The sequence below is a fragment of the Diplotaxodon limnothrissa genome, linkage group LG20 (assembly GCF_057381915.1).
Source record: "Diplotaxodon limnothrissa isolate DT_005_m linkage group LG20, D_limnothrissa_male_GT1.1, whole genome shotgun sequence".
Classification (NCBI taxonomy): Eukaryota; Metazoa; Chordata; class Actinopteri; order Cichliformes; family Cichlidae; genus Diplotaxodon; species Diplotaxodon limnothrissa.
This window is the reverse complement of record NC_140615.1, coordinates 20,692,791-20,719,781: the sequence shown is the minus strand read 5'-3', so window position 1 is coordinate 20,719,781 and position 26,991 is coordinate 20,692,791. Positions and strand designations below refer to the sequence as shown.

Here is a 26,991-nt window from a genome sequence, read left to right as displayed (position 1 = left end):
TTGAGTTTGACACCCCTGCTCTAGACTGTCTCTGGTTGATGTTATTTCTTTTTCTAAAATATAGTACTGACGACTCATTCAAACTTACAGACTTTATGAAAAGAGCACAAAATACTGTAAGCACAAATATTTTTGTTCATGGGTAGCAGGAAGCATCAGCTAAAAGCCACGCCCCTGCTACTTCGTGCCACCAGAGGCAAGAGGACCTGGCTGCAGCAGCTGTTCTCCAATCCAGCAGGTGGCGGTATTCCACCTTAGAGCTGTTTGCCATTGACACTAAAGAAGAGAGCGGGTCGCGCAGATAGTAAACGGAATAGTCGACACAATGCTGGAACGTAGTGTGCGCTGGGAAACTATATAAAGATCAACCTTTAAAGTATACTGTTTGACGTCTTTGGGGTTTACTAAAAACCAACGCAGTCAAAGTCAGTGCTTTAAGGTCCTTGGAACACGCGGAGACGCCCCTTGCAGTAGCAGCTAACTTGAGTTATCAGTATAACGTACAGGTGTGTGGGGTCGTGGGGAGCTCGGTGACTTGTAGAGTATTCAGAAGCCTCGGGGGCACAATGTAAGAGGACTGTTTGTGAAGAACGACTCCATCCACGGTAAGGCACACCCACGGCTTTGACTTAGCAAGTCGTTAGTGAAGCTAGCCTTAGCTCCTATCGAAGTTGGTTGACAGGTCAGCTCGTAGCTCGTAATTTATCCTTGAGCAGCTACTCCAGACTGTTAACAGGACTTTGTGTCATGGTCAAGAACAAAGATGGAGGAACATATGAGAAACAGAAGCTTAATCAGAGATTGTGCAGCCGGAGTACTTGATGACATAGATTAGCTTGCACAAAGATGAGGAAAGCGTCAGTGTTAAAAGAACTTGGCGCAACGTGCCGAGTGTTTCTATTTTATTTGTGTTTATATTAAAAGCAGCATTAAGAAGAGCTTGATGGCACTGCTGCAATATTATCTTCAGCACTGTGTGAAAGGTCGCAGGGGCGGTGACGGAGCGCAACCAGCATGTTTAGCTGGTTTTGACTCTGCATGGATGAGGTGAAGCTTTCATAGATCTGCAGTGCCATCTTTGTCGGTATTCTCATAAACCCGCACTCACATAGCGGGGGTGCCGCTAAAAATGATAAAAGAAACTTGCTTAGTGTTCATTTGTGGTTCGAGGCTGATAATTTGTTTCTGATTTAGATATAGCAGTTGTGAGGTCAGTGACTGCTACAGTCTTTCACAGTGGGCACTCTTTTTTTTTTTTTTTTTTTTTTAAATCTTCTTTATTTTAACTTATTATTATTTGTACTATGCTTCATCCAAAGTTTATTTGTAACTTTTGAAAATACATTTCAGATGTTAGGTATTTTGCTGTTTGTTATATTGCTTGTTTATTTAGGTTCTAAAATCACAGAGCCAGCCTTCCTAGTAAGTTTATTCAGTGTGTTACTTTTACCAGCTCTGATGCTGTTGCCCCAGCAGACGACGGCAAAGAAAAAGTACAGTAAGCTTACCACAACTGACTGACAGGTAATCTCCATCATATTGCTGCCCATGTTGAAGGATATCGGCTTCTTAGCAAATAGGGGCTTCTCATTCCGTTCTTGTTTCCAGGCTTTTGTTGGTCATCCACTTCACCCTGTTGTGGATGTGGACGCCCAAGTACTTTTACTCCTTGTCCCAGGATAGACACGGACTGTGTAGCCATCCTCTTCCTTCTGAAGATGACCCTTTAATTTGGTCTTTTTTTACATTTAGGAGCCATTAGTCTGAGAGAGGGAAACAAGGCTGTGCTTAAAAACACTCAGAGCAGAGTGTTGGCCAATGATAATATTTAAATAAATCAGATAATCAGCTGTCAGAACATCAGCAAAGTTACCATAGTGACAACATTATTTGGCTTGGCGCTTAAAGGCTTATAAGACCCAGACTGTAAATGGTATCTTCTTGCTTTAGAGATCAAGAGAAGAAGTTGCTCTACATCAAATCAAATCAAATCACTTTTATTGTCACATCACATGTGCAGGTACATTGGTACAGTACATGTGAGTGAAATTCTTGTGTATGAGCTTCACAAGCAACAGAGTTGTGCAAAATACAATAATGTAAACAAGCAAAATACAAGAATGGCTACATCTGAAACTAATAAATATATGTACAATATATAATAGTATATGCATTTCTGGATGTGTATACTAAATATTTTTCTGTGTGTGTGTGTGTGTGTTTGTGTGTGTGTGTGTGTGTGTACACATATTTTACAAATTAAATAGAGTAAACAATAAATAAAATATATAAAAATATACAGAGTTGAGACATGTGCAAAACAGTGGCATTACATGTGTGTTCTGTGCTGTGAAAATGTATTCAAAGAGAGAGAGAGTGAAAAACAGCTGCTTTCTGCTTTTCTTAAACCAATCTAAATATAATAGAACTGCATCAAGCACTGAAACGGCACTCCTTTCATTCAAATACCTCCAGATCAAAAAGTATACATCTGTTGCCTTTGAGGAGCACCTTGTGGGAAAGGGGACACATTTTCCTACAATTTGAGGATCAAATGATGGCTCTAGATTGAAAATTGTGGATTCCCCTGCTGGTTGAAGAGAAAAATTTAATTAGATTTATTTTCTGCCCAGCCTGTTGCCTAAATCAGTCCATTGCTGTCAGGTTGATTCGATGTGGAATGACCTCTCTATGTCAAATGTTTGGGAGGAAAGATGCCTAGAGTAAGAAAATTGACAGATTATTGATATGAATGAAGATGTTTGGTAATAAATGTTAAGACTTTATTAACAATAAGCCATGCCTCAACGGTTGTTTTGGTTTCTTTATTAGAAAAATGGTGTGAGAGAGTGTGATAATGATAATTGTAAAGATAACAGTTTTCGTTTACAACAAATAATAGGCTGTCACCAATGAAATGGTCTTTTAAGGCTACCCCTGGCTAGCATTCAGTGCACTATTAGACGAGTATTGGCCGAATTCCTATTTCAGACAGCTTGTCAGTCCAGTTTGCAGTAAGAAAGTAAATGTGCTTGCACTGAATAATGTGTCGCTTTTGCTAAACATACTGGGCGTGTCTGTGATGTTTTATCTCTCTAGTGCCATGTCTCTGGTATTTCCACGACTCAGCACCAACCCATTTCATAGCAAGAAGGAAAAAAGAATCATGGCGGAAGTGAACGCATCACCGCTTAAACATTTTGTCACAGCAAAGAAGAAGATCAACGGGATCTTTGAGCAGCTGGGGGCTTACATCAAGGAGAGTGCTTCCTTCCTGGAAGGTACTACAACACCGAACACACACTCTTACCACTTTACTACACGTAAAAGTCACAAATGTAAAGAGTCTTGCTTGAATTGATATTTTTCTGGACTCTGTCCAAACCGCTATCAGTGTTGCAGTGCTTTCCCAGCTTGTATCTTTGATCCTGCTACCATGCGCTGGCCAGTCCCAGGTAACCTTTGTGCTGTCAGCTGGGATAGACTGTTGTTATTTTATTTCCCCGCAGTACAGATAGCATGACAGCAGCCTGCATGCTTTTTGTCATAGAGACGCTTTAAGCCTGCTGTGGGCACGTAGTACAGTCAGAACATTACTTGGAGACACAAAAAGACAACAGGGACCCTTGCATTCATTAAGGTCAGCTGGCCACAGAAGTAGCACATTCTTCAGTTTTCAAATGCATTTGGATCGATGATTGATTGATTGATTGATTGATTGATCGATCAACTGTGTCATGTTTATGACCTAAGCATCAGACCCCAAAATCCCGAGGGGGCGGGGGGGACTAGACTCATTAATTAAAAAAAAAAAAAAAAAAAAAGTGTTTCTTATCCGATTACTCTATTAACCGATGGATTACTAAAATAATCGATAGTCGTAACCCTAGTCTGTTTCACACTGAATTATGTGAGTGTGCTACATCCTGCAGACGATGAGCTGTGGCTTATAGTCGAGGCACACTGAAGTTCACAGGGAAAATTTATCAGCACAAGCCTGATATACACTTTTAATTCTTATTCCTACTTTTATTTTTTCATGTCTATTTAAGTGCTATTTATGACACTATGTTTGCACTGAAGCACCGCAGCAATTTCCTAATGTTGTAAACCTGCTCAACATTTGGCAATAAACCCCTTTCTGATTCTGATTCTGATACGGCACTACACAACACAGGAAATCCAATTAACGCAGTAAGATCATGTTGAACGCAAGCACATGTCTGGACAAAGACAAAAAAGATCTCAAAGATCTTCTTTGTCAGATTACCCCACCCCCCCACCTCCACCCCCGCACGCCTGAACCAAAACCTCTGATAATCTGTGGCTGGTTGCTTAGTGTGTTTTGAGTGTGTGTTCTGTTGTTCATGCTACAGCCATCAGTGCTCACAGAGTTTGAATGAGGTGATCTGTCCAGCGTCATACTATTTCTTTCTCAGTCAGGCCTTTTTTGTCATTGAAGGTCTGTGTTTTGATCTTGAGAAGGTGGCATAAATCACTTTGAATGAATATGATAACTTTCAGCATGAAAAGCTAACCTCCGCCTGATGACTTTGACATATTAGAGGCATACAAAAGTGAAGAGCTAGACCCGGTTGCCACGGAGGAGCAGGTCCAGGAGGTCCAGGGTTATCTTGCCAAGGTGACCGGCATTGGAGAAGTTCTAGCCCGCCGGCATATGAAGGTGGTTTTCTTTGGAAGGTATGTACACTTAAAATAAGTGCGAGTTTATTTCATGACTCGAAGTAGAATTGTGTGAGATGCTGATCACAGCTTTGCTACGTGTTCTTCAGGACCAGTAATGGGAAGAGCTCAGTAATCAATGCCATGCTGTGTGACAAGGTTCTGCCATCTGGGATAGGACACACTACCAACTGCTTTCTGAGGGTGGAGGGCACAGATGGGAATGAGGCCTTCATCCTCACTGGAGGCTCTGAGGAGAGGAAGAACATAAAGGTGAGCAAAGCCGACGAAGTCGACTCTGTGTGGAAAGGAAGCTTCATATCTGACTCTTATGTTGTCTGTGGTTCCAGACAGTGAACCAGCTGGCCCATGCTCTCCACCAGGATGAAGATCTGGATGCTGGCAGCCTTGTTTGTGTCATGTGGCCTAAGGCCAAGTGTGCTCTGCTCAGGGATGATCTAGTGCTGGTGGACAGGTCAGATACATGTTTTGTGGAATAATTCTAGGGGTCTTGCAAGTAGTTGAGGCCATTTTTAAAGTCCAGTTCCATTTCCAGAAAATGTGTGGTCCCACTGAAAATGTAAATCAAATTGCAGTGATTTGGAAATCATTTGAATTGTGTGTGTAATAGTCCAAAGACAAGGTGTCAGAGTTGGAAAACTGAGAAATGTGTTCTTTTAAAATATATGTTCTATCTGAATTTGAAGCCACCGACCTGTTTAAAAAGAAGCTGGGACAGGGGTTATAACAGACCTGAAAAGCTTTGCCTTGCTTTTCTCACAACTAACAAACTTGAGAGCATCCTGTGGAGTCTATACCTTGTAGTAAAGTTGTGAAGTTAAGCAATATAAGAATAGTATTTCTGAAGTCAGATTTTGAGATTGCATCACATATAAACATGTCATTCAAAGAATTTGGATTAAATCTCTGCAAGCAAAGCACAATATGAAGACAGCAGTACGCTAAAAAACAAATCAGAGCTTTAGCTAAGGCTGACGACCTCTCCAAGCAGCCTCAGTCAAACACAGAAGCTGTTTTATATTTATTTAGCTGCCCCCTTGAAATCTAAGCTTTATTTTAGCGCAGGGGTGGGCAACTCCAGGCCTCGAGGGCCTGTGTCCTGCAGGTTTTTTAGTTGTGTCCTTGATCCAACACAGCTGATTTAAATGGCTAAATGACCTCCTCAGCATGTCTTGAAGTTCTCCAGAGGCCTGGTAATGAACTAATCATGTGATTCAGGTGTGTTGACCCAAGGTGAGATCTAAAACCTGCAGGACACCGGCCCTCGAGGCCTGGAATTGCCCACCCCTGTTCTAGCGTGACAGCTGCATGCATGACTTTAAATTTGATCCATTTCAATTTTCAATGGTTACTCGGTGTGCTCAATTCTAACTCTGGCATAGCCTAATAAAGAACACCACAGCGAAATGAACTGACTGAACAGTTATTAATGGTCATGAATGGCCTATAGATGTAACTGATCAGTCTGCGTTGTGGTAGCTATAAATAGGGTTGCAAAGGGGCGGAAAATTTCCGGTAAATTTCCATGCTAAGTTAAGCTTGGGAATTTTGGAAATATTCCATATTGGAAACTTTCCATGGAAATAATGGGAATTATGGAAATTAATGGGAATTTAGGAGAACTAACTGGGAATATATTATTTCCAAGCATAAATATAAACAGAAATCATAAGAAAACCTCCATGCAAAATGTTTTCAACAGATATTTCAACAGATTTATTTGTAAGTACAGTAGAATAGAACACGTTTCAATAACTTGTTTCATGGATGAATAAAAACAGAAATGTTGAGTTCAATATTACCATCCCCTAACCCCGCTCATTCAAAATTGCCCCCTGTCCAAAAATCTCCACAAAGTCCCATTCAAAAGGTTAAATGAAAAATGCCACTTATCCTCCAAAACGTCCCATTAAACATGCAAATCTTCCTTCAAGCAATCCTCTTTTCTCATTTTTGCTCAGTCAATAGACTCTTCCTGGACCTCATCATCATCCAACAACATGTCCACTTCTTCAGCATCCAACTCTGAGTCTTCCTCTTCAGTGTCAGTTTCCAGCCTTGTTGAGGATGGCTCTGTGTCAGGCTCAAAGAGCCGTAGGTTTGCCTGAATGCCGACCAGCTTTTCCACTCTCACATTTGTGAGCCTGTTGCGAACCTTTGTGTGGGTGTTCCCAAACGGTGACCAGTTGCGCTCGGAGGCGGCTGATGATGGTGGGATTTGGAGGAGGATGGAGGCTACAGGTGCAAGGGCCTCAGATTCACATAGTCCCTTCCACCAGGTGGCTGCAGATATGTGCTGGCATGACTGCCATATTCCATCCCCTTTCCAAAGGCCTTGCTTTGTTCGATACTTTGCCAAACTGCCTAGAACTTTGCCTTTATCGAGACCCAGGTGGTCAGACATGGCTGTAATGACCGCATAGGCACCGTTGATCTCTTCCCCAGAAAGTATGCCCTTGTCATATTTGGGGTCCAGCATGTATGCTGCTGCATGCACTGGCTTCATGCAGAACTCCCTCCGCTGTTCCAATGACTTGACCACAGCCGTTTCCTCTCCTTTCAGTAGTAGGGGAGTGGGCAGAATTGTCTGGATTTCTTCTTTGAGTTTTGCAAAAAGGCACTGGACATCTGACAAGATGGCACCATCCCCCTCTATCTTCGCTATTGCTGCTGCAATAGGTTTGAGGGTTTTCCGACTGCTAGATACTCTTTCCCAGAACACATCATCCAAGATGACCTTCTTGATGTCACTGTCGATGCCTACAGACTGGGATATGGCCATCTCTTGCAGAGACTCCTTTCCCTCCAGAAGGCTGTCAAACATGATAACAACACCACCCCATCGCGTTATGCTGGGAAGCTTCAGTGTAGTACTCTTGTTCTTTTCCTTTTGCTTTGACAGAAATGTAGCGGATGTTACTTGTTTGCCTTTAACATATTTCAGAACTTGCTTCACTCTCTTATTCAGAGTGTCCATTGTTTTTAGTGCCATTATGTCTTTTAGGAGAAGGTTTAGTGTATGGGCAGCACAGCCAATAGTAGTTATATGTGGGTAGGTCTCCTCCACATGTGCCCAGGCAACCTTCATGTTGGCTGCATTGTCAGTGACCAGTGCAAAAACCTTATCTGGTCCAAGGTCATTGATGATCACTTTTAGCTCATCTGCAATGTATTGGCCTGTGTGTCCGTTTTCCTTTGTGTCTACACTCTTGTAGAACACAGGCTGAGGAGTGGTGATTATGTAGTTAATAATTCCTTGTCCCCTGATATTGGACCATCCATCAGAGATGACTGAAATACAGTCAGCTTGGTTAATGGTCTGTTTCACCTTTTCTTGAACTCGACTGAACTCTTCATCCAGTAGATGAGTAGACAATGCATGTCTGGTTGGGGGAATGTATGCTGGTCGGAGAACATTCAAAAATCTCTTCCAGTACACATTGGATGTCAGCATCAGGGGTGAGCCAGCTGCATAGACTGCACGAGCAAAACACTCATCTGCGTTTTTCTGGCTAGTGTCATCCATAAAATCAAAGAATCCTCTGATGCCAGAGGGACCAGGAGCTGATGAGTGGGTATCTGATTCTGATACAGCTGAAACAGATTCATTTTCCCCTTGAGTGGAACTCCTGGCTGCTGCATGTGTTGGGCCTTGAGGAATTTTTTTGCACTTTGCAATGTGCTGCTGCATTTTTGTGGCATTCTTCACGTACGTCTTATCACAATACTTACACATATATACAGATTTCCCTTGTACATTAGCTGGTGTAAAATGTCTCCACACATCAGATGGCGCACATGGCATTTTTCTGTAAAATAAAACAAGAGCTTGTAAAAATGCTAATGCAATGCAAGAGATCGTAATAATACAATTGCAATATGATAATAAACAGATATAAATAGTAAGGCTAGCTAAACAACTGGAATGATCTTCAAAACAAAACAGCCAAATGAGGAAGCTAGCATCTTCTTTATGTTATACTAGCTATGGCTTATTTAGCATCTAACAGATGCTAGCATTTTATTTAGCATCTTATCAGTTTGCTATCTACCAGATTAATACATTTTATGTGATATTCACAATTTAAACATTTAATGAATATATTTTCCCATAATATCATCAAAACTTACCTCACTTGTTAAGTCCACAGGCTCAAATGTGTGCCTTTAATACTCTTTGTCCTTCAGGCTCAAAAGTGTGGTCCATGTGTACATGTGATGGAGGCATGCACAGTGCCAGTAGGTGGTCTCAATAGCCATGCAGCAAGCTTGTGCTCTGTACATGTGATTAAGGAATGGCATGGATATTCAAGTGTATTTGAATTGCATTTGTTTGTTTTTGTCAATATTATGCTAAAATATACTTTGCTCAACTATATTTAAGTTCCCTAAGAAGAGCCAACCTTCAATTTTGAAAATTCCCACTTTATTCCCATAAATTCCCGTTAATTCCCATGGAAAGATTCCATCTTTGAAAATTCCGGGAATTTTGCAACCCTAGCTATAAACGGTGTAACAGACTCAGTAGCACTAGGAATACACAAAAAGATTTCTGCATTATCAACTGAATGCTTGAAAACAGTTTGCAACCCTATAGCTTTACAGCAGAGCTTCATTCTGTTTTAATTAGGTAACACTCAGCAGGTTGCATATATGAAAGGCTGCTTCGCTTTTCTACTCATCTGTGCACTTAAAGCACTTTACACAACTTGTGCTTGTACGAATGGGTGAATGCACATCTTTCTAAGTGCTTCATAGCTAACATTCATACTCCGATGGATGCATTGGAGAGCAATTGAGGATTAGTATCTTACCCAGGGATATTTGGCATGTAGACTAGGGGAAGCCAGGAATCGAACCACCAACCTTCCGATCAGTGGATGACCTACTCTACCACCTGAGCTACAGCCACCCCGAGATCACCTGATGGTCGGGGTCATATTTGTCAGGTTATTGGGACCAACCTGCGAACTGTGTTGGATCAGTGATGAGCTACTACATCATCTATGGGTTTTCTTCTTTTTGTTCTTAATGTCGATGCCTGGGAATCCTCGTGACATCAGCTTTTCCTGTGTAAAACGGTGTCATAGCACATTTAGTCAAATGTTTGCCAGAGAGAGGTGACAGACAGAGACACAGTCAGTGCATGTTGAAGTACATTGTTGTTATGGGACTTTGACAGAAGCTGTGACTGAAGGACCTGTAGGGCCAAAGAGCATCAGACAAGTGAAAACCAGGATGCAAGAAGAAGTTTAACATGCTTTTGCTCCTGCTGAGGTAGAGGGAAGTGTACTCTCTATGGAGGAGCACTAAAAAGGTCACCTCCAGCTTTTGATCCTAGTTTTTCTTCCTGAGACATTTGGGAAGTTGACCGAACCAGGGGTGGGATATCAGAGCCTCAAATTTATATCACAGGATATGAGGGAAATTTGTGATGATGCAGAAAAAAAGAATGGATGACTGATTGCAGCTCACAGACAGCAGCATTTATTAATGCAAAAATAAAGAATGAGCTACTCTCATTGATGGCACACTGCCACTCTGCCAATCTGAATCTATGCCTTACAGTGCCAACAGCAGCATTATATACAGTGATACAGTGTAAGACAGCTGTGAACACAAGTAGCCTGGGTAGTTTTTTCAGGAGAAATGTTTAACAGTTAGAGAGGATAATGTGGATGGCATCATGCTAGTCTGTGGGATGACTTTGGAAGTCAGGAACCTCTTTTGATCTCCAAAGTGAGTGAAGGCAGAGGCAAGAGTTAAATGCTGGAAGCTGAAGTAGCAAGAACGTTGTTCAGAGTTCAGAAAGGAGTTGAGACAAGCTCTGGGGAAGTTCAGCTGTAGTGCTAAGGGTAACTGCAGAGGAGGAGATGCAGAGTGTTGGTGTGACAGAGGAGGATTCTGGGATAGTGTGAGATGAAGGCAGATGCTGTGGCGACCCCTAAAGGGAAAAGCTGGGCAAACAAGGTGGCGGCTTCGTTACTGTAGGTGGCTGACTTTATGGAAAGATGTTGGCTGACTTGAAGCAGAGTGAGACCGAGGCTTGTCTCACAAAAATGTCCCAAACCGTATTTCTGCTTCACTATAAGAGTATTTGATATTGGATTTAAATTTTCTTTTTAATGAAAGTGGCTGTGCTGACTTGGCGAGGACTCTGATTCTGTTGTTTAACATCATGTTTGCATCTCAAGCCCAGGGATTGATGTTACCACAGAGCTCGACAGCTGGATCGACAAGTTCTGTCTGGATGCTGATGTGTTTGTTCTTGTGGCAAACTCTGAATCCACGCTGATGCAAACGGTAAGAACTGCATGAAGAGATGAGGTTCAAACAGGACTGTTGATGACATGTCAAAACAATCTGAGTGAGGGGATTGTGTGACACTGCTGTGCATTGGGAACATTTTGCTTATATGGTGTTTTCCCTGTCAAAAGTCGTGTGAGGAGAAAACATAATCCAGACAAATAATTTCTTTTAACAGGGACAGGTATTCATGCTTTACCGCCAACACAAATAAATTCAACAACTGACATGCGTAGAACTCTGCAGCTTTGTGCACAAAGAAGCCTGGTTTTTGCACACTGCTGCAGTTTGATGCTCTTGTGGGTAGCTGTTGGTGCTCACAGCTGAATCTTGCTTGCTCAAATGAACTCCCTTTTGACTGTTTGGAAGCAGGAATTTAATTGTATGAGTGCCAATGAAAACATACTACCTTGAAATTATTTACTTGGATTGTTGTTTTGTTTTTGTTTTTTTTTGGCACATGACCTGTGACAGAAGAATAATTCTATAGTTGCCATCAGGAAAGGTCATCACAGATGAATCCAAAGTATTTCAAAGGGTTCTTTTTCTTATGATGAAAGATTTCTGTCCTGATGGGTCTCATTCAGAGTAACAGTGCCTCCCTCAATAATGGTGGTTTGAGTATAAAGAAATGTGAATCTAACTTTTTTTTTTTTTTTTTTTTTTGCCAACCATTTGCATTTTCTCATTCACGGATTCCTTTTTTTTTTTTTCAAACATTGGTACATTTTCATCCTGCAGGAGAAGTCCTTCTTTCACAAGGTCAATGAGCGACTTTCCAGTCCCAACATTTTCATCCTCAACAACCGCTGGGATGCTTCTGCCTCAGAACCTGAATATATGGAGGAGGTCAGTTATGGTGTATACACAAAGTACTTCTTTATGGCTGTTGTAACACTAGCAAGAGTGTCCACTTCAGTTTAGCATTTACCATTTGATGTCTCACATGGGACATTTTGGTCTCCTAACAGCTAAAGAGGTGTCCTTGTTGCTGTGGTGGGCAAATTTAAAGACACGATGATGACTTTGTTAAAGTTGTGTGTGCATGAATGCGTATTAGCTGTCAGGAGGTACTACAAACCTTAAGATGGTCCTTATTGTGGCTTGTTGGTTACACACTAAAGGGCACTGTTCCAGGAGAAATCACCTCAAAACTCTCAATACCTGTCTAAAGATTCATTTTTTTAATAATGTGTTAGTCTGATGCTGCAGTGTGTCCTCTTTGCCTTGTATTAGAAGTTTCTAAGAGAGTTTATGAAACGTTTCTATTTAATTTTTCTTAATACCGTAAATGTATAAATCTCAATGTGGCATCACTTCCTCATCCAAAGAAAGCTTTGTTCTGGTAGGCTTTGCCTTTGTGATTCTTGCTAATTTAAGTGTGTTCTTGCTCAACCAGGTCCGTGGGCAGCATATGGACCGTTGCACTAATTTTCTGGTGGATGAATTGGGTGTAGTGGACCGAGCCCAGGCTGGTGACCGTATATTCTTCGTTTCTGCCAAGGAAGTACTTCAGGCTCGTGTGCAAAAGGCTCAAGGAATGCCTGAAGCAGGTGAGGGAACCAGTCTGCGCAATCAAAACTCTGGAAAGGTTTGAATTTTGAAATACGCAGCAAAAAAAGTTCCTTGACAAGCTCTGTACAATGATAAGATTGTACTAGATCGATCGGGGCCCAAGTTGTTGACTGCCTCTGGTGCTGTTGGCCAGTGGAAGGCTGGTAGGTACTGGGCTACTGTTGGCTGAAGATGAGACGGTGAGAGAGGAGAAAAGGCAGGATTGTGGAGGAGTGGGTACTTTAAATGTAAGGACCATGACTGATGTGATGGACAGGATGAAGGTAGATGTTTTGTGCATGCAGGAGACAGAGTGGAAGGTAAGCAAGGCCAGAAAACATTTTCTGCTTTTCTTTACAGCCATGTGACAAGGTTATTAATCCCATCATGGTGCCACACAGCCATTTGTGAGTGTCTGTAGCTAAGGAGGTAGAGGAGGTCATTTATCTAATCAGAAAAGCTGTTCCCATCTCCATTCTGCATGCCAAAGTATCCTTAGGAGTACTACTAAACCCCAAGTTTCTCTCTGGTGCATTTATTGGAGTGTTAATGTTAGAAAAAATGTACTTCGTGTAGAAAGAAAAGTCCTTGTATGAATGGCTGAATGAGGCGTGTTGTGTTAATTGCTTTGAGTGCTCGAATATAAAAGCGCTATATAACAACCAGTCTATAACATAGTAGGCTTGACCAGTAACAATGTAACATTAACAAGTCTAGTCATAAATACGAAGTCTGTAATGTACATGCAATGTCCATTTAAAACTTCAACTTTACCTTTGACTTCCTTGTAGCATGCTGTTAGTTTTGTCAGTGGAGAAAAAAAGGTGGGATGGGGTCACATCCCTGTCTTAAACATGATTTAGTATCCTCTAAATATTTTACTTTCATACGCCACTCTTTGGAAAGCCTGTGTGTTGAATTGTGTGCTGTTTGTTTCTCCAATGGCTCTGTTTGTGTTTTTACCAGCTTCTTTCTTTATGCAGCACTCAGCTCTGCTCACTCACTAAACCTCAACAGCACCATCTGGTGGACTAAAAGTGCAATTGACTTTAGTATATAAATAAAATATCACACGCACAGCACCTCTGCATACATAGGTTTCTATGGCTATGTCCACACATACACAGATATTTTTGAAAACGCAGATTCTTCTATGCGTTTGGGCCTTTCGTCCACACGTAAACTGTGCTTTCAGTCACGGAAAACTTGATCATAAAATGCAGATTGTAACCATGATCATGACCACCGATCAATAACCAGTGATCAAAGACCGTTATGAACCTGGCAGTCATAGTAGGGGTGGGTTTTGATAATCGATTTATCGATTAAAATCGATTCTGGCTTGGATAACGTGATATCGATTCATTAAAATCCTGAATCGATTTTTTTAATATAAATTAATTTTGCCCGAAATGCCAGAATCACAAAATTTCGAAAACCACCAAACAGCTAAAACAGCTTTAAATGAGAGCAGGTACACGGATTCTGCACAAAGACTTAAACACAAAGCGCGGACCTGCGGATCAGAATCAGTGAGATGTCGCCTTTCTCACCCGACGGCACAGACACGGTCGGGGCTGAAAACCGACAGCTCACTGATTCTGATGTTTCAGCGGGTCCACACTTTGTGTTTATGCCCATTTTGCGCTGATTCTAAAGGTGTTAGTTTTATCTCTCTCCAAACAATATTGACCGAACCAGCAGCAAAAGAAGATCCAAACTACGCTTCACATAAACATCGTCATGAATTCACTCTGACTTTTGCTGTTTTGCTTCCACCACACTTCATGCACAGCTCTCTCTCTCTCTCTCTTGCTCTCTCTGTACTTCAAGAACAGTTTCCAGTCTAAAATCTCTTTTTTCTGTATTATTCGCTTTCTTATTACGCACAAGTTGTTTACAGCGCTGTCGGCTGCTGTTTTTTTCCTTTCACTTACTTCCAAAAGAAAGCCTCATTTCTGCCGTTCAATAGGCTTCTGAACAAATTTAAACTTTTTAAAATTATGCAAAATGAAAAACGCTTAGCCGTGTCTCTAATAAAACCGCTGTAACTTCAGAGGTAATGTTCATATGTTGATTAATGGTTTTATTTTGTTTTTGATGTACTGCAGAATATTTTTATAAAATCCCAGGCCAGGAAAGTCGCCTTCATGTTTTTCTGTTTTATCTTCAGCTACTTTGACACAAAGGCATCTGCTGTGATGCTTACACCTTTGATAAAGTCTGGAAAGTGTCAGCTTCCTTTTTATAGATACAAAAATATGTAAATGTACCGATCTGAATTATAATATTTCTGACTGTCTGAGGCAAAATTTCCCAGATTCAAATTGAATTGAATTGAATTAAATTGAATCGAATCGAGGATCGAATCGATTCAGGACCTTGTGAATCGGAATACATACACGGGTATTTTTAAAAACTGAGATTTTTCATTTAAATGGAAATAACGTGGCGTCACGCTGTGACGCCACGTTGTTGTTTACATGAGAGAAATTTCTAGAATAAAAAAATACTGTCGCTGTTAATCTTACTATCTGCAGTTTTTACACGCTTACATATACACACACACAGTTACTGTCCCTCCATTTACAAAGACAGAGGCATCAGAGTGAACTTCGGACGTGGCTTCTACATTCAATACAGACGCTCTCACAACGCAAATTGGTTTTAAATAAATGTAATTTCTTTTAAATTAAATTTATGTATGTTGTATACATTTTTTTTCATTCCTAAGTTGTGAGTCTACACCAGCCAAAATACTGTCTTTAGTTATTAACATTTGAAATGATGACGGCACTTGAAAAGTAACGCAAAATTAGCTGCCTTTTCAGAAAAACACAAACTTTTCAGAAGTACTTGAGATTTTATGAACGTACAAAACCCGGTTTACTCTTTCCCTCCCAGACTTCTTGACTTCTGATTGGCCAACACTTCTACATGGTTAGGATGGCATGGATTGGCATGTTCTTCAGAGCGTTTAACTTTGTTTTTGGCGTTTACATGTGGATGGAGATTTTTTTTTTTTTTTTTTTTAAACGAAAATGGAAAATCTCAGTTTTCGAAAATCCGTGTATGTATGTACGTAGCCTATGACTGCCAGGTCCATAATGATCTTTGATCACTAATTATTGATCAATGGTCATGATCATGGTTACAATCTGCTCTTTATGATCAAGAAATTGACCAGGTAAGACCCCAGGTGCAGGCTGTGTAGAGATGCTCATGAGACAATCCAGCGCATAACAGCAGGGTGCAAGATACTAGCAGGCAGGACATACATAGAGCGCCATAACCAAGTGGCCGGCATAGTGTACAAGTCCCGAGGTCACCACCCGACGGCGTTGAAGAATGTCCGAGCTAAGATCCTGTTAGATTTCCAGATACAAATGGACAAATTGGTAATGGCTAACCAAGATAGCCAGATGGCTATACCGAATGAAAGCAACATCAGGAAGAAGGAACATGAGAAGCAGGAGAAGTACCGAGGGTTCAGAGAAGAGGTGGAGGGTGAGGGGTAACAGTGGTCCCAGTGGTAATTGGAGCACTTGGTGCAATGACCTACAAGCTAGGCGAGTGGCTCCAGCAGATCTCAGGAACAACATCCAAGAACTCCGTCCAGAGGAACACCGTCCTAGATACTGTGTAGGACCTTCAAGCTCCCAGGCCTCTGGTAGAGGCCCCAAGCTTGAAGGATAGACTGCCCGGAGGGCCGAGGGGGGAATTTATTTTTTAATATAAAAATAAATGGATATATTTATATTAATTAATTATTAGATTACTGATAAGTATTAGAAAATGTTTAATTTGGCTTATTCTTTGTGTTTAAATAGATTTAAAAAAACACAGAATTCTTGTGCCACGTAAAAGTTGTATGTGATCTGTATAGTTTTTTGAGTTTGAATAGACTTTAAAGTGAGGTGATAAAAAGTGTGAAACCCACTGTAGCACACATTCTCACTCCTGTGCTGTTTCAGGTGGCGCTCTTGCTGAAGGATTTCAGGCCAGAATGTTTGAGTTCCAGAACTTTGAACGGCGTTTCGAGGTAAGATCCTCAAAACTAGAAATGAGATTTGATCTAATTTCTGTATGTTTGAATCGGTATGCTACATATGATTCAAACATGTGAAATTTCATACATCTATGTGAAACGCACAATTGGAAATCCTAACATCCATCTGTATGTCAGTGGGAAAATATATTCAAAAAATGTCCACCTTATACTTTCCTACACTTAAATTTGGGCTTTGCTTTTGTTTTATTAATTTTAATATAAAGTAATCCAGTCAGTGAGGTGATGTGAGGGGGGGGAGGTTTCCACAAAGGGTGGTATCTCTTCCCCTGAGCCTCCGTTTTCTAGCTATTTTTCTTGCAGATATACTGATAGGGTTCCAGATTGTGTTATGTTTCTGGTGTGATTCACATGCATTAACCTGATCCCATCAGCTGCTTGCACGGCTTGGTAGTAAGATGGTGTAAAAATCAGAGTTTCTGACTCCAGCTTGTCGGTCTGGTGAACCACCTGTCACCCAACTTGAAACAGTCTCGTCCACAGTACTCATTCATAAAGTGTTTTACAAACCCGAACATTATGACCAACAGATGCATTTTACTTTCTCAGTGCAGCTAGCCAAACAACACAGAGTCAATTACTGGTAAAGGGGGAGACGGAGAAAGCAGATATTCTTGATTTGTTACCATAAAATCCATTGTTGTAGCCAGGGACAGCACAACAGTTATCCTCTTAAACTGTTTTTTAGTTTTACTGTTCTTATTGACCGCAACCAACCAACCAACAAACTCTGGGATGTCACATTTTGTACTGGAAAAAGATGGCGCTAAACATGTTATAAAAAGCACTTATTTCATAAATCCAGCTACATAGAGTTTTATCTATGCCAGTTTTTGAAAGCAGGGCTCCATGGTGTAAATTAGCTTTCACATAGAGCTTTCTGTGCCTGCACTCATCATGTCATTGTATTTTTATTTATTTTTTTCACTGTCCTGTCTGTGACTGTAGCAATCAGAATTATTGTCTGAAGGCCAATAAAAATGCCCAACAGATTTATTTTTCCAAGTGCACCATTACTGCTTTTGCTATACTGGTCCACTTGATGTCATACTTTAATAGATTTCAGGATTTTTATGTTTTTACTTCGGTTCTGTTATTACAATCAGAATAGACAGGACTGGGGTATGGGGTATTATACATGATTATATATCCCTATCTGTAAATAACGACTATCATGTTAATTAATGCGCATTGTCCCGTTGAAATAAAAAAAATATTCTTATGCAGATTATGTAACTTAGTCTAACTACATTTGTGATTTAAAGCTGGAAATTTACCTTCAATTCCATCAGATCCAGGGTCATTCAGTTGCATTCTGTCATTTTTCTTGATTTGATATCTGAATTGCTGTCTGTCTGCTGTATTTAGGAGTGTATATCACAGTCTGCAGTGAAGACCAAATTTGAGCAGCATACAGTGAGGGCCAAGCAGATCTCTGAAGCCCTGCGTCACATTATGGATTCGGTATACATTGCTGCACAGGAGCAGAGGTGAGTCTGTGATTAAAAGCAGTATTTGTATATGCTGAGACTTTAAACCACAGACCCCCAAAAAGCATTGCCCTCCTCTTTTAGCCACAGAGTGCCTGGGGAAAGAATTCCCATAAATGGTTTTCATTGTGATTAAGACCCATGTGTGCAGCACATCTCCATCTTTAATAGACTTTCATTTTAAACTTAAAAAGCTGTGTGGGTTGGTGTGTAGAGTCTATTGTTTGGAGACCAAAGAGGACCGTCAGGACCGATTAGAGTTCATCGACAAGCAGTTGGATCTACTGACCATGGACTGCAAGTCCAAGATCAAGAAGATTACTGAGGAGGTGGAGAGACAGGTGAATTCTGGCACAGTGTGACTGTCCTGGTTTATGTGGATTCAGCTAAAAAGAGGGTGGTTGTTCTTTTAGGTTTCTAATGCCATGGCAGAGGAAATCAGGAAGCTCCATGTGCTGGTGGACGACTTCCATATGGACTTCCATCCATCACCAGTGGTGCTCAAGGTCTACAAAAATGTGAGTTTAACTTTAGCATATTCTTAGACTTTTACATTTACTCAGGGCCTTCTCGATATGACGTTCTTCTGCTTCCCTGGCCGCTGTGTCTGTGAGGATGCTATTCGTTGTGTGTTGTAGCATCCTGAGGGCACCCAGTTTGTGCTCCAGTGGATGATGAGAGTCAAACTCTAAATACTGATCCGTATGCTTTGGTCTCCAGTACACGTCAACTTTTAAATGTACCCTATTACTGATGGAAATCTCACAGTCTAACAAGGCTAACCTATCATTTTTTTCATATCCTCCCTGGTCAATCATTAAGGAACTGACCTCACAGCCCATTGTTCACCACTGGTGCTAGTTCCAGTCATTATGCAAACTTGAATGAGTGATGAAATATTTCTCCTACTGACAATGCTACGTCCAGATGAACAGAATCAACTTTTCAGGTGTAGTGAAAGTACATCAAGGTATGTTAATTGCACAATATTGTCCATGAATTCTACTCTCTGCCAGAAAATCCTGAAAGAGAATGTTTGACCATCAGTTCATGCTCTGAAGCTCAAGCCACCTGGGTTATGCAGCACAACAGTGATCTGAAAAACAGAAGCAAGTCCACCTCTGAATTTCCCAGAAAAACAAAATGAAGGTTTTGGAGTGGTGTAGTCAAACTCTGGTCTTAAATCTGATTGTGATGCTTTGGCATGACGTTAAACAGCCCATTCATTCCTAAAAATGCCTCCATTATAACTGTATTAAAATAATTCTGCAAAGAAGAGTCGGCCAAAATTTCTCTTCAGTGATGGGGAAAACTCATTGCCAGTTATCACAGATACTTGATTGCAATTCTTGCTGACAAAGAGTGGTATAACCAGTGATGATTTAGAGGGCAATCACTTTTTCACACAGGAAACATCTATGTCAGAGAGTAGACACAGAACCATATAGACCAGGGGGTCTCAAACTCAGAGGAGCTGTGGGCTGCTGCTGCCGCCACTGTCATCTCATTGGAGGGCCACTTAAGTGATCAAGTAGAACAAAAAGAAAAACCAAGAAAATATCCACAAATATTTCCAAAAATGTAGTGCTTTTCTTTATTTTAAATATTCTATGATAAGAAAAATCTGCAAAAGTAAGCACAATTGTTTTTCCCCCTCACTCTTAGCTAACTGAAGCCTTTCATTGAACTACCAAATAAACAAATTTGTACTCTCTTTCTGGCCAGACACGGGGCAGCACTTCTGCTATCATTTGCAGACATGAGTGTACACATTAGTGTTTGACTCTCTTACTGAACTAACACAGTTTGTACTCTGTTTTTACCTCGGCCAGGTCCACGACTCTGAACCATGGTAAAGAGACCTCTGGTTAATACGTCGGGTTCCGTGTCGGGCTGGTAGCCGGTAGTTAGCTTTACTGTCTGGGTCAACTTTGCTAGCGAGAGACAGAGAGAGGCGTTAAAAGGCTGCTCCAACAGGACTTTATTGTTTCGGAGGCGGCGAACACAGTGTACAGTTGACTCTTAACAGCTTACTTACAACTGGGCTCGTCACGCACTCTGCAATGACTGTAGTGGTTATTATATTTACGTGCTTCATCTTCCGTTTCTCATCGGTCGCGACTTGTTTTCAACTCTCCGTTCTCTCTCTCTCTCTCTCTCTCACACACTCACACACACACACACACACACACACACACACACACACACACAATATGAGTGGGGCAGTCCCACTCATTTTCCCTGCTGCACAGACCACATTGTTTGTGATGTTTATAGACCCTTCACTACATGAACTATGACGCGCTGGGCAACTCTTCAACCCCTTTTTCAGCATTTTGGCCAATTCTCTCTAAACATTTTGCCTTTTATGTTTAGTCAGGTCAGTTGTGGCCCCCAAAAGCCCTTCTCCAAAAGATGGAAATCTACTCACTGACATTGACACTTGCCCCATCCCACCATCCACAGAAAGTCACAATCTGGGTCTCACTTTGGACTCCACAGTTTCATCCCAGGGTCATATAAGGGATGATATCAGGACCGTGGACAGCTCCTTGGGGCATTTGAAGTAGCAGAATGTTTCAACATCGCTTGAAAAAAAACTGCCAGCTTTTGAACCAAAGCCTCCCACTTGTCGCGTATATCTGAAACATTTTGTCCTGATTCCTGCAATTTGAGATTATGCTCGTTGAGATGTCCAGTTCTATCAGCAAGATACTTTCTACAGATAAGCCATCTAACAGCACAGTGGAGCGGGATGTCTTTGTATGAGCTATCCATCTCCTCGAGCAGAGACTGGAATTGGCAGTAAGTTAACGTTCCTGGGCCTGAAGCTGATTTTCACATACCAACATCCCCAGTGTGTGCAGCTTTGCTCTAAGGTCCAAGACGTATTAAATCTGGCTTTTAGCTGGGCTTGGACCTTCCCTCCAGCTTCCCTTAACCAGGTCCAACACCCCCGTGACCTGGAGTACCTCAGCAAACAACTGAGGGTCTAATCAGCGATCCAATTGCGTAAATCCTCGTGAATGAACTTTCAAATCATGGACTTTAAAGTCTTTTTCAGCCTCTCCACCAGCCTGTCAGTCTGAGGGTGGTAGACACTAGTCCAAACAGATTTAATGCCAAATAATTCATACAGCTCTTTAAGTGTAGCTCAGAAGGGGTGTAGCCTCAGGAGGTAGAGCAGGTCATCTACTGACCGGAAGGTTGGTGGTTTGAACTCTGGCTCCCCCAGACTGCATGCCAAATATCTTTGATATTAAGATATAAATATCAAGATTTTAACCCAAAGTTGCTCTCTCATGCATCCACCTTTTAATGTTAGAATCTTAAAAGCACAGAAGAAGTGCTTGTGTGAATGGGTGAATGTGGCATGTTGTATAAAGCCCTGAGTCCTGAGTGCGGGAGAGTAGAAAAGCGCTACATAAGAATCATAAGACTTCAGTTACCATTTACCATTTAAGTGTGCAGTCAAATAAGACCTGATAATGGGTACAAAGAGGCTTTTGGAATGGTCGGCTGGTTAACCATCTGACACTTCAGGCAGGATGCACACCATCAGTGCACATTCTTTTGGATGCCCGGCCAATAAAATATACCTTTTTCCATATCATCATTTAGTTTAGATGTTTGTTAGCGGCCCTGAACCTACACAGTAGAAAAAAGGTTGTCAATTTCCCCTTGTGGGACTAATAAAGGTATATCAATAATCAAAGGTGTCAGTGAAAGAGACATGCAGATTGTGGTCTGTAATGACATCTTATATAAGGGATTGTCGTTAAACCTTTCAAAAAAACTAATGCTTTAACATTTCTTTGTCATTGTTTGTTGTAGGAACTCCATCGGCACATAGAGGAGGGCCTGGGCAAGAACATGTCGGAGAGGTGCTCCACCTCCATCAGCAGTGCACTGCAGACCACACAGAATGACATGATTGGTAATATGTCCACCTTTCTACTTCAACAGGCTCTGGTTTACGTTAAGCCACTATGAGGTTTTCAGCTATGATTGCCAAACACATGTGTATTTGTGGCATGCAACTAGTTACACTATATGGCAGGGGTGGGCAATTCCAGGCCTCGAGGGCCGGTGTCCTGCAGGTTTTAAATCTCACCTTGGGTCAACACACCTGAATCAAATGATTTGTTCGTTACCAGGCCTCTGAAGAACTTCAGGACATGTTGAGGAGCTAATTTAGCCATTTAAATCAGCTGTGTTGGATCAAGGACACATCTAAAACCTGCAGGGACACTGGCCCTTGAGGCCTGGAGTTGCCCACCCCTGCTATATGGAATAGTTATTGTTTGAAAATTGTGTTGTTGTCGTTATTGCTGTTGTGTTGTAATTCAAAGCCAAGCAGAAAATAATTATTTATTTTCACAATGACGCTGCTGTTTTCTGTTCATGTGTGCAGAGGGTCTGAAGCCTTTGCTGCCCAGTGCCGTGAGAGAGCAGGTTGACAAGCTGGTGCCTCGAAGTCAGTGCTTCAGCCTCAGTTATGACCTCGCCTGTGACAAGCTTTGCAGTGACTTTCAAGAAGATATCAGCTTCCACTTCTCTCTGGGCTGGACCATGCTGGTCAACCGCTTCCTTGGACCCAAGAATACCCGACGCGTTCTCATGGGCTACAATGACCAGGTAACATTGCCAGAAGCATAAACTTCCTCAAAGTGTCTACATAAGCAACATTGTATACAATTAAAAAGCATATTTGATGCATAGAATCCTGAAACAAAAAGCATAATCACATACCTAAATTGATATAGAAAGCTTCCTTTTCACCTTCAGCTGTGTCCTACTGTTGGACATGACTAGAATAAAACCAGGACAAAAAGACCAGAGCTGGATTGATCTGTACAGGGCCGTGTGCTTTGTGAGGTTATTCGCTGTGTTGTCCATACAGGTTCCTCGCCCAATGGCCTTGACACCGGTCAGCACCAGCATGCCTCCATTTCCACAAAGCGCCATGACCCAGGAGGAGCTGATGGTCTCTATGGTGACCGGTCTTGCTTCCCTCACCTCCCGTACTTCCATGGGTGTTCTTGTCGTTGGTGGAGTGGTGAGGATCTACAAACACACCGCACACAATTAGAATTGAATGAAATATTAAGGAAACAGATCTGTTTTGGTGTTCCAGAATCAAAGAGGTAGTGATGGGCAACAAATGTATTATAATGCTCTACAGAGTGAATTGCAAAGCTCTGAAAATGGGACAGTACTTGCTTTTCCTGTTGTGGGATGGGAGTTGAAATGATCTGAACTGTGATGTTTTTGATTACGTGCTGGCAAAAAGCACAATAAAACCACAGCAACAGTGTTTACTCACCACCTGTAACACTTGCCAGAAAGGCTTTCTCATTAAGTTCATCATTTTATCATAGTTTTTATTAAAGAGTTATTCAAATTTTTGCACTATGAAGATTCCAAACTAACTTTTTGAATGCTGATTTTATTTCCTCATGCCTTTTGTTATTTCATAATAGCCAACCATTAAACGTAGACGTAGTGCTCAGCCTATGTTTCAGCCTGACCTTGGTCTTTCATTCTGTGTAGATCTGGAAAGCAGTGGGCTGGCGTCTCATCGCTTTGTCACTGGGCCTTTATGGGCTCCTCTACATCTATGAGCGGCTCACCTGGACCACCAAGGCCAAAGAAAGAGCCTTTAAGAGGCAGTTTGTGGATTACGCCAGTGAGAAGCTACAGCTCATTGTCAGTTACACTGGATCCAACTGCAGCCACCAAGTCCAGCAGTGAGCACACATAATTAGACTAATGTTACAGGAGAGAATGCCAAGTATATTTGTGATCCAGCACTGAATATTGTCGAGCCTTTCTAACGCTGTGTGTGGTTGACAGGGAATTGGCTGGGGTATTTGCTCAGCTCTGCCAGCAGGTAGACATCACCCGTCAAAATCTTGAAGATGACATCACTGACATGAACAGCAAGATCGAGCTGCTGGACAGCCTCCAGAGCAAGGCTAAGCTGCTACGGTAAAAATGCTAACCTCAACTGTGGCTCTTTGCTCATGCATGCTGTGTGTCTCTCTTTACAATGTAGAGTCTTGGGCGGAGTGATGAGGAGCAAAGTCCTGACTATCAACATATTTCCAGTTAAAATGAAATTGCAGTGGTGGAAAGAGCGAGTTAACTGTCAAACTTGTAAAACACTAGGCATTATTAAACATTTTGTTCACAGGTTACAGGTGACAAGCTATTTCAAAGAGTTCTAGGTTCCAACCTGCTGACAAGCTGGGGTCTTTCTATGTGGTGTTTGCATGTCCTCCCTGTGCCTAAATGGGTTCTCTTCAGTATCTGGGCTTGCTACCACAGTTCAAAGACAGGCACATTAGACTAATTTATGATTTGGAATTGGCCATAGGTGTGAATATGAACAGTTGTTTGCATTAGCCCCGTGAAACTGGTGATGCATGCTTCACACTAAATAAATTTGTAGGGCTGGTGTGATTCATCAAGTAATTCATTTAAAAATGGACACATTCTATGCTTTTATATGATGATGTAAACATGAGTTTTGCCCACATGTGTGACTAAAAAAAGACCTGCAACAGAAATGTAATTAACAGCAGCATGTGAATAAAACTCCTGACAACATTAAACCCAGACAGCCCCCAGTTTTTAGCAAAAACATTGATAACACAACTGCAGAGAGTGAAAGAAAACATGTTTCTGGTCCAAAAAGAAAAAGCAGCACATAAACTGGAACCTCGAAGTCCACCAACTACACCAGGCTGTGCCAGGTTCCAAACTGAGTTGTGCAGCCATTCACAGCAGGGTCAGAGTGTTTTTTGCACTATGCCATGTTCAAGCATGATCTCAGGATGACTATATTTCTGATCAACACATGCTGTTTGCAGGTGTCTCTTTTAAACATGCAACTTGTTGCATAATTGTCTATTTTTTATTTTTTATTTTTTTAAACGTGTGTTTGCATTTGTGCCTTTTCAGGAATAAAGCGGGCTGGCTGGACAGTGAGCTCAACATGTTCACCCAGCAGTATCTTCATCACAGCAAGTAAAACCAGGTGGAACATCCTCAGAGGGAAAGAGTGGCACCGGAGCAACGTTTTGTACATCTGTTAATGGTTCCTCACAGGTGTATTTGAAGTCACTGAGAGAAATACTAACATTACTTTTAACAGAAGGCGTGGTTTGGATATCTGACATAAGTTGAAGGAGCTGCTAATTAGTTGTCATGTAGTTGTGTAGACGTGATGCCAGGATCAGTCTGTTGAGCTTGTCCGTGTTCAGTTGTGGTAATGTGCAAATGAACATGAACTGGCCATCTGTTGATGGCTCATCAGCACTGATAGGTCACACCCACCACCTTCTGTCAAAAACTCTGTCACGCTGTCCTTTAATGGAATTCTGCTTAACCTGGTACTTTCCGCCTGTATAGATGTGATTTTGTGTATACATGTGAACACTGGACAAATACAGAAGTAAGACACTCCACCAGTGAATGGGAAAGTGTGTGTGTGTGTGTGTGTGGGTGGGTGGGTGGTCATGGTAGTCCATGATATTCCATTGCGTCATGATGACACACACAGACATTTGATGTGCATTTCCTTTATTATTGCTACTGATAAGACACCACACATCCGAATGACTAAAAACATCAGAAATTGCTTTGCAGTTAAATAATAGGAGATTTTATATAACCTTTTATTCTTTTTCTTGTGACGTTGTCAGATTAAGCCACTCTTGCTGTTGCAGATGTAAGGCTTTACTTTGATATGTCCCACCTGCTTACACATTGTTATAGATAAACCACACACACTTGAGTGAGACAGCATTTCCACCATAACAACGAACGTCTGAGGAAAGACAAAAGGATGTTGACCCAGCCTCCAGAGTCTAATCGGAGCAAGCTCAGTCTTACCTTAAAGGATCTGGGGCCAGACATTAGTGGACACTGCCCCCCAGAAGTCTGGTCCATGTCTTGATATGTCAGAACACTTTGATTGTTATTATTTATTTATTTATTTATTTTTAGTCTCTTTAAAACAGCTGGTCATTGTTGCTCCGACTTGTAAAATGACAGAGGACAGCTGCACAGTTGGGCCTTTGTTAAGCAGTAGCAGTGAATAATAAGATACAGCAGGTTTTGGATACTCACAGAGTACTTGTTAAGAGCAAACATTCACTGTTTGTTTGCTTTCTGATGCTCTCTGATTAGAAGAACATTTAGAAACTTTTAGAAATGGTTTGCTTCACCTGCACCATTTAGCAGAATTGCAGAAAAAAAAAGACTAGAGCCACACAGTTGAGCTTAGACTAGCTAAAGTAAAGAACATGCAACTTTATTAGATTTTTATTTATTAGATATTTTTTGAGCTGATTTCTAGTCCCAGCTTCTCACGGACATCACAACATCTTTGTGTTTGGTGTTTGGCTCTTCCTTTAACAAAGCCAATTTGAAAGTTTAGCACTGTGCAGTATGTGTGGAGTAACATTTTTTCACTTCCATTAAATGTTGTGCTTTCAGAAGTGTGAGCAGAATGAAATTATCATTTTGAACTAGAAGCAGTGACAAAGAAGAAACATCACAGTAGATGTGATTTAATTGTCCACGGTTGTATACTGTTTGTGTTGCCAAATGATGCTGCTGTAATAACCCTGTTTTGTTTGGGGTTTTTTTTTTTTTGTTTTTTTTTTGGGTTTTTTTTTGGGGGGGGGGGGGTGTTTGTTTTTTAGGGCAAATATATGCTTTTTCATCCATTTGCTCTGTTTCTTTTGTTTTGCCCTAAAGCAAGTGTACACCAACAGAACAGTTTTCTGCCTTTGGGACATTGACAGTACCTGCATGCAGCCTTTACATGCAACTAGTGTAATTTCTTGCCCTATTAAA

General features: G+C 41.3%; 1 protein-coding gene across 1 annotated transcript; it reads left to right on the top strand.

The window, feature by feature from the left end:
- The first annotated feature begins 286 nt into the window (after window positions 1-286).
- mfn2 (mitofusin 2) lies at window positions 287-26,753 on the top strand. The gene is made up of 18 exons (XM_085345640.1): window positions 287-605; window positions 3,100-3,281; window positions 4,566-4,701; window positions 4,794-4,956; window positions 5,034-5,158; window positions 10,899-11,007; window positions 11,752-11,859; window positions 12,410-12,563; window positions 16,539-16,606; window positions 18,002-18,123; window positions 18,338-18,464; window positions 18,537-18,641; window positions 21,958-22,060; window positions 22,538-22,761; window positions 23,027-23,182; window positions 23,677-23,873; window positions 23,980-24,114; window positions 25,090-26,753. The coding sequence occupies exons 2-18, from the start codon at window positions 3,104-3,106 to the stop codon at window positions 25,157-25,159; spliced, it is 2,280 nt and encodes a 759-aa protein (XP_085201766.1). The 5' UTR covers window positions 287-605; window positions 3,100-3,103; the 3' UTR covers window positions 25,160-26,753.
- Window positions 26,754-26,991: the final 238 nt, after the last annotated feature.